General features: G+C 39.9%; 1 protein-coding gene across 1 annotated transcript in view; it reads right to left on the bottom strand.

Moving 5' to 3' along the window:
* The window catches only part of MAPK8IP3 (mitogen-activated protein kinase 8 interacting protein 3), a 91,163-nt gene extending 73,633 nt beyond the window's left edge, over positions 1 to 17,530 (bottom strand). The window contains 3 exon segments of the mRNA XM_043971314.1: positions 17,039 to 17,154; positions 17,157 to 17,184; positions 17,186 to 17,530. Coding sequence (XP_043827249.1) covers positions 17,039 to 17,154; positions 17,157 to 17,184; positions 17,186 to 17,359 — 318 coding nt within the window. The 5' untranslated portion in view covers positions 17,360 to 17,530.
* Between the last annotated feature and the right edge of the window lie 413 nt (positions 17,531 to 17,943).

Below are 17,943 nucleotides of genomic sequence, written 5' to 3'. Positions count from 1 at the left end.
GAACAAGGCCTTTCCCCTAATCCTGGGAGGTGAAAAACCCAAGAAAAAATGAGAGACAGCAGCAGCAGCAGCCAATTTTCATGCCAATTAAGATGTGCTAGAATTTGTGTAAGACAATACACCTAGGAGTCTTTGCTGAAGTTGATCCCAAATCAGATCAATCACGTTCAGAAATGACCCCCCCCACCCCCCCACCTTGCATTCACCCAAAGAGTGCTCTCTTCCTTCTGAATTTTCTCCTAGCACTCTGCCTGTACTTCACTTGCCCTTGTAGCATAGTTCCTTGTAAAAGTGGTTCCTGCTCATTTCCCACATTAGATCATAAACTCTAGAAAGTAAGGTCAGTATCTTCTCTATCTTTGTATTCCCAATATCTACCATGGTGCCTTATACCTGACAGCTGTCTAATAAAATGTTTGAAGAACTGAATGGACATGTTGATTCTGTTAGACCTGATGAGCATTAGGAAATTTGGGGATAAGTATGGTGTGAACAAGACCCATTATGAACAGAACAGAGGTAGATAGAAGGCGGTTTCTTACAGATTCAAAGCAAAGATGAACGGGACAATGCAGCCAAGGATGTGATAGATATTTAAGGTTGACTTTTTAACATAGAGTACCATCTAGCTTTCTCCGGCTGTATGAAATTCTGGTGGTCCTAACATCACCACTTTCTTCAGTCTTCTAAGAGAAAAGGCTGACAGGCTGGTTGCCAAAGCCTTTTCTATTGGTTAAAGTCCCTCTTACCTATTCCTCTGCTCTTTTGACTTTCACATCAGCTGCTAAATATTGGGTTAGAATATGGAAACAGGTCACCAAGGGTGCATAAAATGTACAAATACAACAAATCATAAAGACAGGACTAACAGCTGCTGGTTTACTGACCATTTATTTGCCCCTCAGACTAGTCAAAAGTTAAATAGTTGAAATAAGCAAGATCTTTGTATGGGCTAAAATACTAGGAATCTTGTTTAGGGGAACCAGTGGAAGCTGGGGCATGAATTTTGGGCTGATGAAGAGAAAGACAATGATTAGGTAATCTTCCCCCCCCCCCAGGTCTCTACAAATAAAGTAGATTTTTAATTAGGGATTAATAAAATACAGCTGTTCCAAGAAAGAAGGAAACAAGCATTTATTAAGGACCTACTATGTGTCAGCCATCACCCTAAGTGTTTTACAAATATTATCTCATTTGATCTTAACAACAACCCTGGGGGGCAGCTAGGTGGTACAGTGGATAAAGCACCAGCCTAGGATTCAGGAGTACCTGAGTTCAAATCCGGCCTCAGACACTTGATACTTACTAGCTGTGTGACCCTGGGCAAGTCACTTAACCCCCATTGCCCAGAGAGAGAGAGAGAGAGAGAGAGAGAGAGAGAGAGAGAGAACAACAACCCTGGAAGGTAGATATTATTATTATCCCCATTTTATAGCTGAGAAAACTAAGGCAGGGAAAGGTTAAATGAGCAGTCCAGGTTAACAATAGTACATGTCTGAGGCTGGATTTAAACTCAGGTCTTCCTGACTCCAGGACTAGCACTCTACCCACTGTGCCATCTAGTTGTCTCTGAACTTCTTAAAGCCATGAATCTAAACGAAAGACATCTATATATCACATGAAGATTTACAAAGTACTTTACAATTTGCAAAGCACATTACATCACTGTCTTATCTGATCCTTATAAGAACTTTAAGAAAAAGGCACATTTTACATATAAAGAAATGAAGGCTCAGAGAAGTTAAATAATTTCCCCATAGTCATACAGATTGTAAGAGATTGGATGTTCTTTCCATTGTATCATCACTGATAATCTTTGGTTATACACAAAGGGACTGCAAGGACATTGATGTGGTAAAATCAATTCAATGATCACATCTAGTACTTTGAGGGTCTAAAACTAAGACATGTAAATGAAGGAAAAAACACAAATACAAATCCAGTCATTTGGAAGAAAATATATTTTTCAAAAATTCTAGGTTTGTTTGGGGATTGAGAAAAGGCCACTGGATCTGCCAACTAAGAGATCATTGGTAACTTTGGGGAGAGCACTTTCAGTGGTATGATGAGGCTGGAAGCCATATTGTAAAAGATTAAGAACAGAGTGAAAGGAGAAAGTTGAGGCATTTATTTTAGATGGCCTTTTCAAAGAGTTTAGTCACAAAGGACAGACGAGATAGAGAATGCAATGTTTACAGGCAGTAGGGAGAGACTGAAAAAAAGTGGGGATGACAGAAGAGGCAAACTGCTAGAGGAAATGAGATGGAATGGGATCTCTTGAGCCAGTGAAGGGGTTAGCCTTGGTAAGGAGAAGGGCCACTTCAGCATTTGAGACAGGGGTAGAGAAAATAGTGGCAGAAGGTGTGTGTGTGTAATAGATGAGAAAGAGGAGAAGAGGGGGCTCTTAGAGAATGGCCTCAATTTTTTCTATAAAATGAGTCAAGTTTTGTAGATAAGAGGGTGGGGGGAAGAGGAGTCATGAAAGTTTTAAGGAGGAATGAAAAGATTTGGAAGAACTGCTGCGGGAAGAAGGATAATGAGTAGATAAGGAAGGCATATTAGGATTGTTTCCCAGCAGTGAAGGCCTAGTTGAGTTTGTGCTACAGAAGTTTGCAGTGTACCCAGTCAGAAGGGTACATGAATTTCTCCTTGTTTTTCAGCAGCACATGTGTAGAAGTAATGGCAGAGAGAATGGTGGGAATGATCCAAGGCTGAAGCTTGGCAGGGAACAATTGGCAAAATGATAAGGGGGCTGTAGATTCAAGAAAGGAGGACATAGTAGAGTTGAATTGGTTCAACAAGGAGTCAAGATGGGAAAAAGAGGAGATAGTAGCCAGGGCAGGGGAGATGGCCTAGGAAAGAATTGAGTGGTTAAGGGTTTAGAAGTCACCCGTGACTTGTTGGACAAAAGATCATTAAATAAGAGGACTAAAAATGGGAAGATAAGGGTTCTAACTTAGGAAATTCCAACCTGACTTATACGGATAAGTTGTTGGTGCTAAAAAGTGGGAAATGAATAAAATAATAAGCGTCAACAAAGAGTATTACCACTTCCTAAGAAGTTTTATTTGAAAATCAATTACTGGGGCAGCTAGGTGGTACAGTGGATAAAGCACTGGCCCTGGATTCAGGAGTACCTGAGTTCAAATCCAGCCTCAGACACTTGACACTTACTAGCTGTGTGACCCTGGGCAAGTCACTTAACCCCCATTGCCCCACCCCACCCCCCAAAATCAATTGCTACTATGAGACTAAAAAAGCTTAGAAAAAGCCTTGACCAGCAAACATTTCATCTTGTTAGTGGATGGAAGTGGCAGCCAACAGCAACTGGTTTAATATACAAACTCATTTGTAAGCTCTCACAGAAGAGTTTGACAAAAAATTATAAATCTCGTAAAACTACTATATCTTGAGGACATTTAAGTATGAAATGGAAGGACAATTAACAAACAAAAATGGAATGTATCTGTCAACATTTCTTTTTTAAAAAACCCTCTAAAATCTTATTATTTATTTATTTTTGGCATTCTTCTCTTTTTAAATTCTGAGTTTCAAATTATCTGCCTCTCTCCCACCCCCTCTACATATGCAAAACATATTTCCATATTATCCATATTGCAAAAAAAAAGAGAAATAGCATTTTTTCATCCTGAGTCCTTTGGAACTATCTTGGATCACCGTACTGATCAGAGTACACAAGTCTTTCACAGTTAATCATTATTACAACATTGCTGCTATTGTGCCTAATGAGTCCCAGTTCTCACTTCACTTTGCATCAGTTCATATATGTCTTGCTGTGTTTTTCTGAAGCCATCCTTCTTGTCATTTCACATAGCTTAATTGTACTCCATCACAATCATATGGCACAACATATTCAGCCATTTCCCAACTGATGAGCATTCTCTTGATACCCAATTCTTTGCCACCACAAAAAAGAGCAGCTATAAACATTTTTTTACATGTGGGTCCTTTCCCTTTTTTATGATCTTTTTGGGATATAGACTTAGCAGTGGTATTGTTGGGTCAAAGGGTATGCACAGTTTTATAGCCTTTTGGGCATGATTCCAGATTGCTCTCCAGAATGGTTGGATCGGTTCACAACTCCACCAACAGTAAATTAGTATCCCAATTTTCCCATATCTTCTCCAACATTTATAATTTTCCTTTTTTGTCATATTAGCCAATTGGATAGGTATGAGATGGTACCTCAGAGTAGCTTTAATTTGCATTTCTCTAATCAATAGTGACTGAGAAGGGGCAGCTAGATGGCGCAGTGGATAGAGCACCGGCCCTGGAGTCAGGAGGACCTGAGTTCAAATCTGGCTTCAGATATGTGACACTTAATAGCTGTGTGACCCTGGGCAAGTCACTTAACCCCAACTGCCTCACCCCCCCCCCAAAAAGAAAGAATGCTCAGTAGTGACTGAGAATATTTTTTCATATGGCTATAGATAGTTTTAATTTCTTCATCTAATTGACTGTTCATATCCTTTGACCATTTCTCAACTGGGAAATGACTTGTATTCTTATATATTTGATTCAGTTCTATATATATTTTAGAAATGAGACCTTTATCAGAAACACTGGCTGTAAAAATCATTTCCCAGCTTTCTCCTTTTCTTCTAATCTTGGTTGCATTGGTTTTGCTTATGCAAAACCTTTTTAATTTAATGTAATCAAAATGATCCATTTTGAATTTCATAATGTTCTCTGTCTCATCTTTGGTCATAAATTCTTCCATTCTTCATAAACCTGAAAAGTATATTCTTTCCTTTTCTAATTTGCCTACAGTAGCATCACCCTTTATGTCTAGATCAAGTACCCATTTTGACTTTACTTTGGTATATGCTGTAAGATATTGGTCTATGACTAGTTTCTAACATACTATTTTCTAGTTTTCCCAGCATTTTTTGTCAAAAGGCTAGAGTCTTTGGGTTTTTATCAAACAGGAGACTGCTATATTCATTTACTGTTGAGTTTTATGTGCTTAACCTATTCCACTGATCCACCACTCTATTTCTTTTTTTAAAATCTTTTTTTTGGGGGTGGTGGTGAGGCAGTTGGGGTTAAGTGACTTACCCAGGGTCACACAGCTAGTAAGTGTCAAGTGTCTGAGGCCGGATTTGAACTCAGGTCCTCCTGAATCCAGGGCCAGTGCTTTATCCACTGCACCACCTAGCTAACCCCATTTCTTAGCCAGTACCAAATACTTTTTTTTTTTTTAGTGAGGCAATTGGGGTTGTGATTTGCCATGGGTCACACAGCTAGTAAGTGTTAAGTGTCTGAGGCCGGATTTGAACTCAGGTACTCCTGACTCCAGGGCGGGTGCTCTATCCACTGCACCATCCAGCTGCCCCAGTACCAAATACTTTTGATGGTTGTCGCTTTATAATATAGTTTTAGATCTGGAACAGTTAGGTCACCTTCCTTAGTATTTTCTTCCCCATTAGAAATTATTTTCTTCAGTGAGATATTTGTACCTCATTTTCCACTTGGCCAATTCTGTTTTTTAAGAAGTTCTTTTCTTCAGTGAATTTTTGTGCCTCTTTTACCATTAAACCAATTTCTTTTTTTTTTTTTTTAATGCTTCAATTTGTGTTCAGACACTATCAGTTCTCTCTCTGTAGATGGACTGCATTTTTCATAGGACCTTCAGAATTGTCTTGGATCATTGCATTGCTGAATATAAGCAAATTATTCACAGCACATCATCTTATAGTATTGCTGTAATTTTGTATACAGTACATTTCATGTTGCATCAGCTCATGGAGGTCTTTCCGGGTTTTTCTGATAGCATCCTGCTCTTCATTTTTTTAATAGTAAACTACATTTATATAGTACTTTAAAGAGAGATTTCCTTACAATAATGCCATGAGGTTGATTCTTGCAACAACAGTAATCTATAACACTTATATAGTACTTTATACCTGTAAAGGGCTAAAATTCTAGTTAAACTATCTAAAATCTAATGAGTGGTCGCCAATAAATTATAAGCTTTAGCAAGAGTATTTAAATGTTTAAGTATTTATTAAAGAGCATTAGGATCAGAGAGAAAGGTAAAAATCTAACTATTTCTAAGAGACCCTATCATCCGACCCACCATGGCGAGGTCAGGAACCAAAAAGAGACAGAACCCCTCTGCCAGCATCCGCTTCCTACTTTGTGTCCTCCTCCCAGAAATGGGAGGCTCCTCAAGTTGATTGGCTGGTAGCCTTGATAGACAGTACCCACGAGCAAACGTCACTTCCTGATGCTAAGGACCTTGACCACATGGCTTGCCCTCAGAGGCCTTTTCCTCATGGCGGAGCTTTGCTACAGTAAGTCTCCAGCAGGTGGTATCATTCCAATCGTTACAGTTGACAAAGAATTTTCTTCACAACAGCCCAGCAAAGTACCATATATTTTATTATCATCATTGATCAATTCTCATCATCATCATCAATACATCCTCATTGTCCATCGATTCCCATCTTTATCCAATCATCAATCCATCAATCCATCATCATCATCTTACATTACTCTTGCCATGGCTTCAAAATTTTTTCCACAGTTACTATTGTTAACTGTTTCCCTCCATCCTATTCCCTTCCTCAAGTCAATTCTTTGTAAGTTTTAAGATAACTTCTTCAGTATTTTTTGTGCCTCTTTTACCAAACTGTTAATTCTCTTTTCATAATTTTCTTGCACCACTCTCATTTCTTTTCCAAGTTTTTCCTCTACCACTCTTATCACTTTCTTTAATTCTTCCAGGAATTCTTGCTGGGGTTGGGTTCAATTATCATTTTTCTTTGAGATTTTGTTTGTAACTGTTTTCACATTGTTGCCATCTTCTGAGTTTATGTCTAGGTTTTCCCTGCCACGGCAGTAGCTTTTTATAATCCATTTAAAAATTGTTGTTGTTTGCTCATTTTTCTAGCCTGCTGCTGTGGTCAGAGCTAGTTCTGGGGATCTGCAAATTTTTGTTGTTTCCAAGGCAGTGTGATCCTGGGACTGGTATGATCACCCTTCTCCTGGTCTGTGCTCTGGTCTTTGACCAGAAAAGGTCTTTGTTCCCCTGCAGCCACAAGTGCTAGTACTTGGAACTGTGACCTGGGCTCCTATTCCCTTGTGATTGACCACAAGCACTCCTTTCTTCCTTGAAACTGCAAACCAGAAATTTGTATAGCCAACAGTTGCCAATCAATGCCAGCTATACTAAGGTTCCCCTATAACCTCTTTCTGAATAGCTGTTCAACCCTCTTACCATCTTTGGGCTAAAAGCTCCTGCTGCTACTGCTACTGCTGCTGTGTGTGGGCTCTGACAGGCTTCCACTTTGGTGTGACTAACTTCTGCTGACCTCCTAAGTTTTCTTAGGCTAGAAAAATGTCTTACCCTGATTTTTTGTTGGCTTTACCACTTCAAAATGTGACTTCAAACATCATTTTAAAGTTGTCTGACAACATTTCTAAGTCAAAATTCTCTTTTGTTGCTTTGTTCTCCTTTGAAAAAATTTCTTTTGTCAATTAATGACAGCAGTTAGCTACTACATGAAAATAACATCAATGGCCCTAAATGAAAATAAAAATGAAAAGAACAGCTGGATAAGAAAAAGTATATACACAGGAGGTCTATGCTGAAAGTGATATACTTTTGTGTACAGAGGGATCTTATCTCAAGGTATCTGAGAGAAGAAAAGATATAAAACACTAGGGGAAAATTATTTGCAAAAAATTATCATCAACTAACAGAAACTTATTAATTGCCTAGGTCCAATGTGCTAGAGATACAAAAACAAAAATCCAACAGCTCCTTCCTTTGAGGAGCTCACATACTATTAGGGGAAACAGGAAGTACAAAAAAATTACATACAAAAACCGTACAAAATGAACATAAAGTAATTTCTGAACAGAGAGCACTAGCATCTGAGGGGATCAGGAAACATCTTAAGTAGTCACTGGAACCTGAGCACAGCTTTGAAGGAAACTAGGAATTCTGGGAGGAATAAGTGAGGACAGAGTGTTTCATAAAACACTGAAACAAGAGCGGGAGTGTCATATGTGGGGAACAGTAAGCAGCCTACTTTGGCTGGACCACAGTGTTTGTGAATAGGATTAATGTATATTGATCCTAAAAAGATAAAATCTTAGCCTAGAAAAGGTTGTAAAAGATTTTAAATGACAAATAGAGAAGTTTGCATTTTATCCTACATGTAAAAGGGAGCCACTGGAGTTTATTGAGTAGGAATGTGCCCACCATCAGATCTATGCTTTAGGAATGTCACTTTGGAAGCTGTATGAGGGATGGATTTGAGAGGGTAGAGATCTGAACCAGGAAGACCAAATGAGAGAAGCTAGCAATAGTCAAGGTGAAAGGCAGGAAGAATTTAAATTAAGGTGATAGCTGTCTGAAGAGAAGGGGATCATATCGAGAGATGTTATTGATGTAAAACCAACAAGGCTTGGCAAGTGAATGGCTATGTGGGATGACAGTTAATGAGGAATTAAGGATGACTCTATGCTTGTAAATCTAAGTGACTGGGAGCATAGTGATGTCCTTGACAGAAACAGAAAAGATAGGATAAGAGAGAGGGTTTAGGGAGAAAGACACTGAATACTGTTTTGGAGATAAATGAGTTTGAAATGCCTACAGATATCCAATTTAAAATGTCCAAGCAGGTGGTGATATGAGACTGGTTAGAGTTCTGGAAAGAAACAAAGGCTAGATATATAGATCTGGGAATAATTTCTGATATGATAACTAAACCCATGGGAACTGATGTGGTAACTCAGAAAGACTACAGAGAGAGAAGAGAAAAAAGTCCAGAATCTTTAGGTACAACCACAGTTACAGAGATTGCAAGAGTGGTCACACAAGAGAAGAACAAAGAGAAAGCAGCATGACAAAAATTCAGAAGAGTTACTAAAAATAGGAACTGTAAAAATATCCATAAATACCAGCACATATGCTACTTAGTCATCTCTACAAAATCTTTATGATATACCTAAACTATAGATGCATCAAGGGCATCCTTGATAAAGGTATGAAAAGGAAGCAGACAGGTTTTTGTAAATGATATTCTATAGGTGAATACATCTTACAAACTGACTGAAAGGTGCTAAGAATACAAAAGCCCACTGTGCTTACTAATTTTATGATTAAAAATCTGATTTAGTAAAGCAAATCTTAAAGATTCTCCTCCAATAAAGTGTCTTCCATGCATAAATCAAAACCACACAAGATTCCATGAAAGACATAACAGAAGTGACTTTGTATGAATATCCTCTGATTACTGATCATAAACAATACATAAAGTAGGTAGACAAATGTTTGTCAGAGGTGTTTGCCATTGTTGTATAGAGTTCACAAGAAAGACTTTCCCCATTGATGGTGAGGCTCTAGATTTCCTGTTCGAGATGATATTGTACTGACTGCATAAAGCCCTGACACACTACTGTGATTCCTAAATGAAATCCATTATCACTTGAGAGTATAGCCAAGGGGCAGCTAGGTGGTGCAGTGGATAAAGCATGGGCCCTGGATTCAGGAGGACCTGAGTTCAAATCCGGTCTCAGACACTTGACACTTATTAGCTGTGTGACCCTGGGCAAATCACTTAAACCCCACTGCCCTGGGGGAAAAAAAAAAAAAGAGTATAGCCAAACTATCCACATAGGACCAAGTGGATGAAGAATGCCTATTGTAGACTGATATACAGTTAAATGGACAATCTATAAAATTGGTCCAACAGTATGTATATCTTGAAAAAGCACTGCAGATGGAGAAAGTGAATCTTCACCTGAAAAGAATAGGCTGAATTATCTTTAGGAAACTGTCCGGTGCTTTTAATGATCAAATATGTTAGTGTATATAAAGTACTTTGTAAATCTTAAAGCACTATTTAAATCTTGTTTATTATTAATAATACTAAGCTTCTCCTTGAAACAAAAGTCCATCTTTTTAACATTAGTGGTCTTCAGTAATCTCCTGTAGTTAGTTGCATTCCATGGAATATAAAGTTTCTGAATGCTTAACACATTAACAATGAGGAATTGGCCAGGAGAAACAGTGCAAAGGATAGCATCATTGATAAAAGAAAGGAAGGCTAGGCAGTCATGCAGTGAAACTATCACTGGTTCTTTCCACTGATATTCATGTGATATCAAGAGAGCTAGAGGAATTCTTCAGCATATTGGATGGATCCTATGTTGAAGATTTATGGGAAGACATGGATAAGCATTGAGGATGGGTTTAAATCTGTAGGTTTAAACAAGTAAAAGGAATACCCACATTGATAAAATCATATATACATTTGAGTAGATGTCAGAAGTAGAAAAAGATTAAGTTCATTAAGTCGTTTTTTCTGGTATAGATTCAGGTTAAAATATGCCAAGAAACAGAACTTACATTGATTTCAATGAAAAATTATTAAAATAAATTAAATAAAGAGCAATCTATACTGATCTATCTTAATATTCCTTATCTGAGTAATATGTACTATGATCCATAGAGAGGGAAATGAAAGAAATATGGTCTTTGCCCTATAGAATTCATATTCTTAAAATAGAAAGTCATGCTGATGTAAATAGATATATAGGAAAGCAAGCTTTATGAGCCCACCCACACGAGCACAGATGGAATCTCATTTCTTAGGGAAGCACAGTCAGGAAGGAAAAGAAAGCTGCTTGCTGTTAGAAATAGAATAATAAGGGATTCTATACCTTCCATTCAGTAAAGGAAGTCTTCATCGAATAGGATGGAAGTAAAGCAAGGTAGTCTACTTCTGAAGGTGGATAATGTGGGAGAAGGTTTAGAATTTTCAAAGGTTTGCTTAGCAGAAGCACAATGGTCAGAAAACCAAAGTGATTTGCATCCAAAAAGTTAGTTTTGGTGTAAGTAATGACTTCTTGCCTTTTGACACTACCAATAATGTATGTCTTCAACTATTATTTAACTATTAATATGTTAAGTTAATCCCCAGAAGGTTGGCTACTAGATAGATCTCTTTATATAAAGAGATGTCCTAAAGAAAAGTGGGTACAATCTTTGATAGTGGGAGTACCTGCCTCAATTAAATCAGAGATAATTCAGAATAAATGAGTCTTTTTAAATTTTTTCTTTTTGGTGAAGCAATGAGGATTAAGTGACTTGCCCAGGGTCACACATCTAGTAAATGTCAAGTGTCTGAAGTCAGATTTGAACTCAGGTACTCCTGAATCCAGGGCTGGTGCTCTATCCACTGCACCACCTAGCTGTCCCCTAAATAAGTCATTTTTCATAAAATCTTCTTAACCAGACTATAAGCTCCTCAAGAGAGTGGAGGATGTATGATTAATCTTTATATTCTCCCAATGTCCATCAGTAGCCCATGTACATATCACTTGATTCAATAAACACATATTTGTTAATGTAAAGCTATAAAAGATTCAATAGCTTGTTACTTCCACTCTAATATCTAACCAATAGGGCCCTAAGGACTTCTCCCAACTTAGTACCTCTAGCAATGGCCAACAACACCCTTAAGCCTCTCTGGACTCAAGAATAAAAATGGACACTTCCCACTCTTATAGTCTTTCTAAGAATCTTTTCATTTCATTTCCAGGAAATTGGCAAATATGATAAAAGCTAGAAATCAATACTGCCATGTAAGAAAAACAATCACTAAAATTCTCACACGAAGACCCAAAGATTGCACACCTGAGCATATAGCCAGCCAAAGAAGGTCAATGGTAGTAGAAAGAAAGGTTTCATAAATAGCCAAATATTGATAGTAGTACTTTTCGTAATAGCAAAACACTATAATCAAAGTAGGTGCCTATCAATTGGGGAATGGCTAAACAAATTGTTATATGAATATAATGAATAATATTGAAGAAATGAATATACAGAATTCAGAGAAACACGAGAAGACTTTTATAAACTGATGCAGGGTGAAGAAAGAACAATATTCCGGATTGAGTACCAAAGTGCATATTTGTGTGTGTGTGTGTACACACCCACCAAAAAAAATTTAAGTTTTTCAAAGGCTACATTCTGTTTAATCATAGAACCAGAACAATTTCTAATAGCAAGATTAATATGTATGTATAAAAACAGAATTTTTTAAAAATCCAATGAGCAACGCAGTTTCCAAATGACTGATTATAAAACATATAGCCTTCAGAGATCTTAGGCCTTGAGCTTCTTGTTAAAGATGGGGGAGCCTGTATTAGGCTGCTGCACTAAAAAATGTTTCGGATAATCTAAAATAAAGATGATCTAAGTCTAACCAAAAGTTGATTATGATTTGGTCTCGATGCTTTAAAAGAGCTATACAGGCTCTATAAAAATGTTGTCATTGTGTATATCATTGTTTAGTGCTTATAGATTGGATCATTTATATGTGGACTCTAATCATCAAGTAGTGAACAGAAATTTAAGTAGAAAGGATTATATATGATAGACAAGCTTCCTCAGTATATGGATAGTAAAATTGTTGAATGAGAATTCATGTGACAACCTTAATATAAAAAATCCAAATTTTTGTTTGCATTTTCAGAAAAAAGTTCTTATCTATGCACTAATGATTTGAGGGCCTTTCTGTTTTAGTTTTCTAAAGGAATTCACTTTTCTGTACCCTTGACGATCATGGTACAGTCTGTTAACTTGAGGAGATAAATGGCAAAAGCTCTAGTCACCACATCCCGGTGGTTCCAGCCAAAAATGAGCCAATTTTTTTGTTTTGTTTTGTTTTTTGTTTTTGGGTGAGGCAATTGGGGTTAAGTGACTTGCCCAGGGTCACATAGCCAGTAAGTGTCTGAAGCCGGATCCAAACTCAGGTACTCCTGAATCCAGGGCCGGTGCTTATCCACTGCGCCATCTAGCTGCCCCAGGAGCCAATTTTTAAAATTCTCAATGTAAGAATGCTAGAAGGGGAAATTATATATCTTGTATGTGTGTATACTCAAACAGTTGTGAAGTTATTGTTTTTACCATGAAAGCAGTGAATAAAGTGTTTCAAAATTCATACAAAGTCAATTTAAATTTGTAAACCTTTGTGCTGCTTTTCAGTTCAAAGGAATAAAAACCGAGGATATGGCTAGAGTACAAACAATTCCACCTAAATTCCACATACTTCTTACCAGCCTGGCCCTTAGTTGGCAGATCAATCTCTGAATTCCTGTAGTTGTACTTACAGAAGTAAGGTGGAAGGTAGAAAATAGGGCTGTTTGTATTGTTCAAGGCTAAGCTCTGAAAAACCGTAGGATCTTCCCAGCTCAGGAACAAGCAGGCAGCTCAAGTTACCCATCTCTGACTAAGCCTTCTTGAGCAGTGTAGTTGGGGGAGGGTATTGATAGCATTGGTTTAGAGATTCTATGAGTTTGAGGAAGTGTACACCAATATAAAAGTACTATAAATTTTTTTTTTTTTTAGTGAGGCAGTTGGGGTTAAGTGACTTGCCCAGGGTCACACAGCTAGTAAGTGTTAAGTGTCTGAGGCCGGATTTGAACTCAGGTACTCCTGAGTTGCTCAGGTACTGAGGCCAGTGCTCTATCCACTGTGCCACCTAGCCGCCCCAAAAGTACTATTAATTTTAATCTTCTATTTTCTATTTCCTATTTCATCAGGTATACTGATAATAATTCCTTGTCTGAGTTAAGAAGGGTGGTTTACCTAACAAGGGCAATAGAATACTCTTCCAAAACTGGAAAAAAAAGAAAGAAAGAAAAAGCCTAATTTTTCTTAATAGATACAACAGAACAAATACTTACATTATTCTGCTATTGTCCTATGCTATAAAATTTTAGGTTTTTCAAAGGCCATATTCCTTTTTTTTTTTTTGGCAGGCAATGAGGGTTAAGTGACTTGCCCAGGGTCACACAGCTAGTTAGTGTCAAGTGTCTGAGGTTGATTTGAACTCAGGTCCTCCTGAATCCAGGGCCAGTTCTTTATCCACTACACCACCTACCTGCCCCCACCATTTTCCTTTTTAGCCATAGAACCAATACAATCTCTAACAGCAAAAATATTTTCCCTTTAAGTCTTTTCCCCCACATAAAGCTAGTTGGCCATCTTTAGCCTAGGAAATGGTTGGTCCCCACTAGAATTTTCCCAGGGACCACTTTTTATACATAAGCAGAAATCTGGCAATGATCATTAAGACCAAAGAATTAAGTTTGTTTGCATGTAAATTGCATGAGAGATAACTATGTATAGTGGATTCAGGGTTGGGCTCTCATTCAGAAATCTGGGCTCTGACACATCATCATCATGGTGTGTCTATATCTATATCTATGTCTATATCTATTTGTGTGTGTGTATGTATCATTTCAAAGTCTGCAAAATGCTTTACAAACATAGCCACAATCACCCTAGAGGGCTAATGCTATTATTATCCCCTTTTTACAGAAGAGTAAAGAGAGAAGGAAAGAGGCAAAATGAGTTACTTATCCAGGGTCAGTAAGTCTAAGTGTCTGAGGCTGCATTTGAACCCATACCTCCCCGACTCCAAGCCCAGCTGTTTCATTAACTGGCTCTGCAACACCAGGCAAGTCACTTGACCTTTTAGGGTCCCAAACAAATCTCCTTAGATTGTAGACAAGTTGTAGATTTAGCCAAAAGAATTTTTAAGGTACTGACTCCACCTCTCACCCCCCTTCCTCCAATTACATGTCTTGTGGAAGACTGCAGAGTCTATTTATTGGAAAGTTTGACAATAAAATGTTCATTCATGAGGTAGGTCTGTGGCACACTGAGTGCTGGGCCTGGAGTCAGGAAGACCTAAATTCAAATCCAGCCTCACACATTTACTACCTGTGTGACCCTAGGTAAGTGAATTAACCTCTAATGCCTCAGTTTCCTCAATTATAAAATGAGGATAATAGCACCTACTTCATAGGATCAAATGAAATAATATTTATAAAGTACTGAGTATGGTATGCCATACAATATAACATACCAGATTGCTTATTCCCCTTCTCTTAATTCTTATCCTAAAAGTTAGGAAATTTCTTGAATTGTATCTTTTTTTTTTTTTGTGAGGCAATTGGGGTTAAGAGACTTGCCTAGGGTTACACAGGTAGTACATGTCAAGTGTCTGATGACGGATTTGAATTCAGGTCTTCCTGACTCCAGGGCCAGTGCTCTATCCACTGCACCACCTAGCTGCCCCTCTTGAATTGTATCTTAAATGAATAGTTTCTTTTCTTCTCAAATATGGAGTAGTGGTCAAATACTGAGGGTACCAGGCTTACTGGAGAATAGTGGTTTATAACTACCCAAAAAGCATGGAGGAATCAGACACAAACATGATTTTGGTACAACAGTTTCTCTAACACAGGACCAGAAGGCTGCTGTTTTGTTCAAATTCAACCTTTTGACTAGAGGTACTGTGACATAGGAGAATCAGCTTGGATTTGGAGGTTCTAGTCTTGTCCTTAGCCATTAACTAGTGTAGAACCTTCGGCTAGTCACATAAACTTTTTAGGTCCTTCATTCCCACTCTAAAATGAAGAAGAGGAAACAGATGATCTAAGGTCCCTTTCTGCTCTAACATTTTATGATATATGTATAACCTTTAGCATCTCTACTTGTAAAGAATGAGCTCTACACTTTATCAGCTACTGTCATTAGGTCTGAGAATCAACACCAATTTTAGAGAAACACGGATATCACCATCAACTAAAGAATATCTGCTTGACTGAAGGATGAAAAAGCCCATCACTATCATTATGGTAAACATTAAGTTCATTTAGAGGATTGTTTTATGGTTGTAGTTTATCAAAGACCTCACTAAGAATACATCCTAGCTATGGTTTAAGAAATTCACAAGTTCTTTCTCTTATTTCTGCTTTAAATTGGGATCAGCATGTGGACAAATAGGAACATGGAAAACAAAATGCATCATAAAGGAGTTTAGAAACTTCCTATTTATCAAAGAGTTTGATAAAGAGCCTTATTTTTGTCTATAATACCTATGTATATAAACAGGGTAAGAGTAGTGGCATTCTACATAATGCATCACTTTCTTCCTGTTCCTTGAATTGGTTCACATGCAGTTTTCCAAGTTATAGAATAAAAATATTTCCAGATCAGAAAAATCCTTTTTCGGCCTCCTCTGAACCCACACTGGAATGTCCCAGGTTTTTCTCTATATACAGGCAACCGGGCCAATGTAGTAACTTAAAGGGCAAAAGAGTTAATAACAAGGCATGAACTCAGCAGTAACCTTAAATACATAGAAACCAAGAGCAGTTTTACCTAATGAATGCGACAGAAGCCTCTGGGCTTTTGGCTCTCATTACGTGTTAGAAGCAATTACTGATTCTTCTGCACAAAACCATAAAAATCCCGGACAGGAGGACACAAGGGGAAAAAGCCTTTCCCAATGACAGCTTCATGCTGCAACGAGGATCTGTTTAGGGGGAAGGCTGACGACTGCAGCGGCTAGAGGCTGGTCAAGGGAAGCAATCGGAGCTTTGGCCAATAGCCTGAACAAGCAACTGATCTCTAGTCAGGATCTGATTTAGGCAGAGAAAAGACGCGAGACTTTAAGGATGGGGGGGTTGGATTTGGGTACCATGGCCCAACAAGCAGCTGCCACTAAGATGTGTGTGACCTTGGGCATGCCTGGTGGGGCCGGGCTAAGTGATGGGGACATTCCGGGTGACCTCTGCTCATAAGAGGGAGTCTTTCTGCCAGGAACACCGAAAGAAGTGATGCCTCTCTCTTTCCCTCTTGTGGGTGTGGCCGTAGGAAAGAAGGGAAGCTGCAGGAGCTCCCCGAGGTTGAGTTTGGGGCTGGGGGGAGAAGGCGGGGGTGATCCGAGTTCCTGGAAATGAAAGATGGAGGGATGGATGGAGGGAAGGAGGGGGAGGCCTGCTGGGATGCTGGGCCGGGATATGAGAAGAGAAAGCAGGCCCGCAGGGACCCAGGCCGGCCGTGGGGTCAGAGGCAGGGGTTTCCGGGGCGCGGCTGGGGTGGGGCGGGGAGGAGGCCCCTCCAGCCGCCTCCTCCGCGACCCCCTCGGGCCGGGCCTGGCCGCCTGCTCGGCCCCGGGCTCGCCCGCGGCTCGCTGCCTACCTCCTCGGCCTGCTTGCGTAGCGCCTTCTCCCGCTCGTACTGGGTGAGCAGCTGCTCGTTGTCCTCGCGCAGCAGCTCGAGCTCCACCTCGTGCTCCTGGTTCTCGCTGAGCACGAATCCAGGTTCTCGAGCACGTTCACCACCAGCCGGCATCAGCTCCTTCACCACCTCCTCGTCGTAGCAGCTGATAAGCCGCTCGAACTCCCGGTAGATGGAGCCGGCCAGGCCCGACACTCGCTCCGACATCACAGAGCCGGAGCAATAGTCATCCTGGTACACCACCACCCCGCCGCCCCTCGTCCATCCTGGAATCTCCATCATCGTGGCTACCGCTGCCGCCGCCAGCGCGGCCTAATGCCTTCCCGGCCGGGCCTGGCTGGGCTGCTTTTCTGGCTGTCTGCTCCCAGCTCCCCCGCTTCCCCGAGGCCGCCGCAGCCGCTCTGCTCTGCCTGTCACCTCCGCGGCTCTGCCCGTCATTCACCCGCCGGAAGTCCCGCCCCCACCTCCGGAAGCCCCTGCTATCCCTTTGGAGAAATGGGAAATGGAACGTCTCCAGGCAACCGCCTGTGGTCATGCTCACGCATCCCCGCTAGAGGGAGCCGAAGTCGTGAGAAAGGGAAGCGTGCGCACTGCTGCTTCAATGAGCCCCCTTTTCCCTAGGATCAGAGCCTGAGGTCTTCTTGGGGAGCACTTCCGGGTTTCCGAAGTCAGATCTCCCTGTCGCATTAGAAAAGTTATCTCCATTCACTGAATCTGTATCAGATCCCCCTAAGCAAAAAAAAAAAAAAAAAAAAAAATCGGCGAAGACACAGAGAGACCCTGAGAAACGGGGCCGGGGTAAGGGGCAGGGAGGGATGAGACGGAGACAGAGAAAAGGGAGAAAGAGGAGAAAGAGGAGACAGAGA

Source organism: Dromiciops gliroides, chromosome 1 (assembly GCF_019393635.1).
Source record: "Dromiciops gliroides isolate mDroGli1 chromosome 1, mDroGli1.pri, whole genome shotgun sequence".
Classification (NCBI taxonomy): Eukaryota; Metazoa; Chordata; class Mammalia; order Microbiotheria; family Microbiotheriidae; genus Dromiciops; species Dromiciops gliroides.
This window is presented reverse-complemented; position numbering and strand designations above follow the sequence as displayed.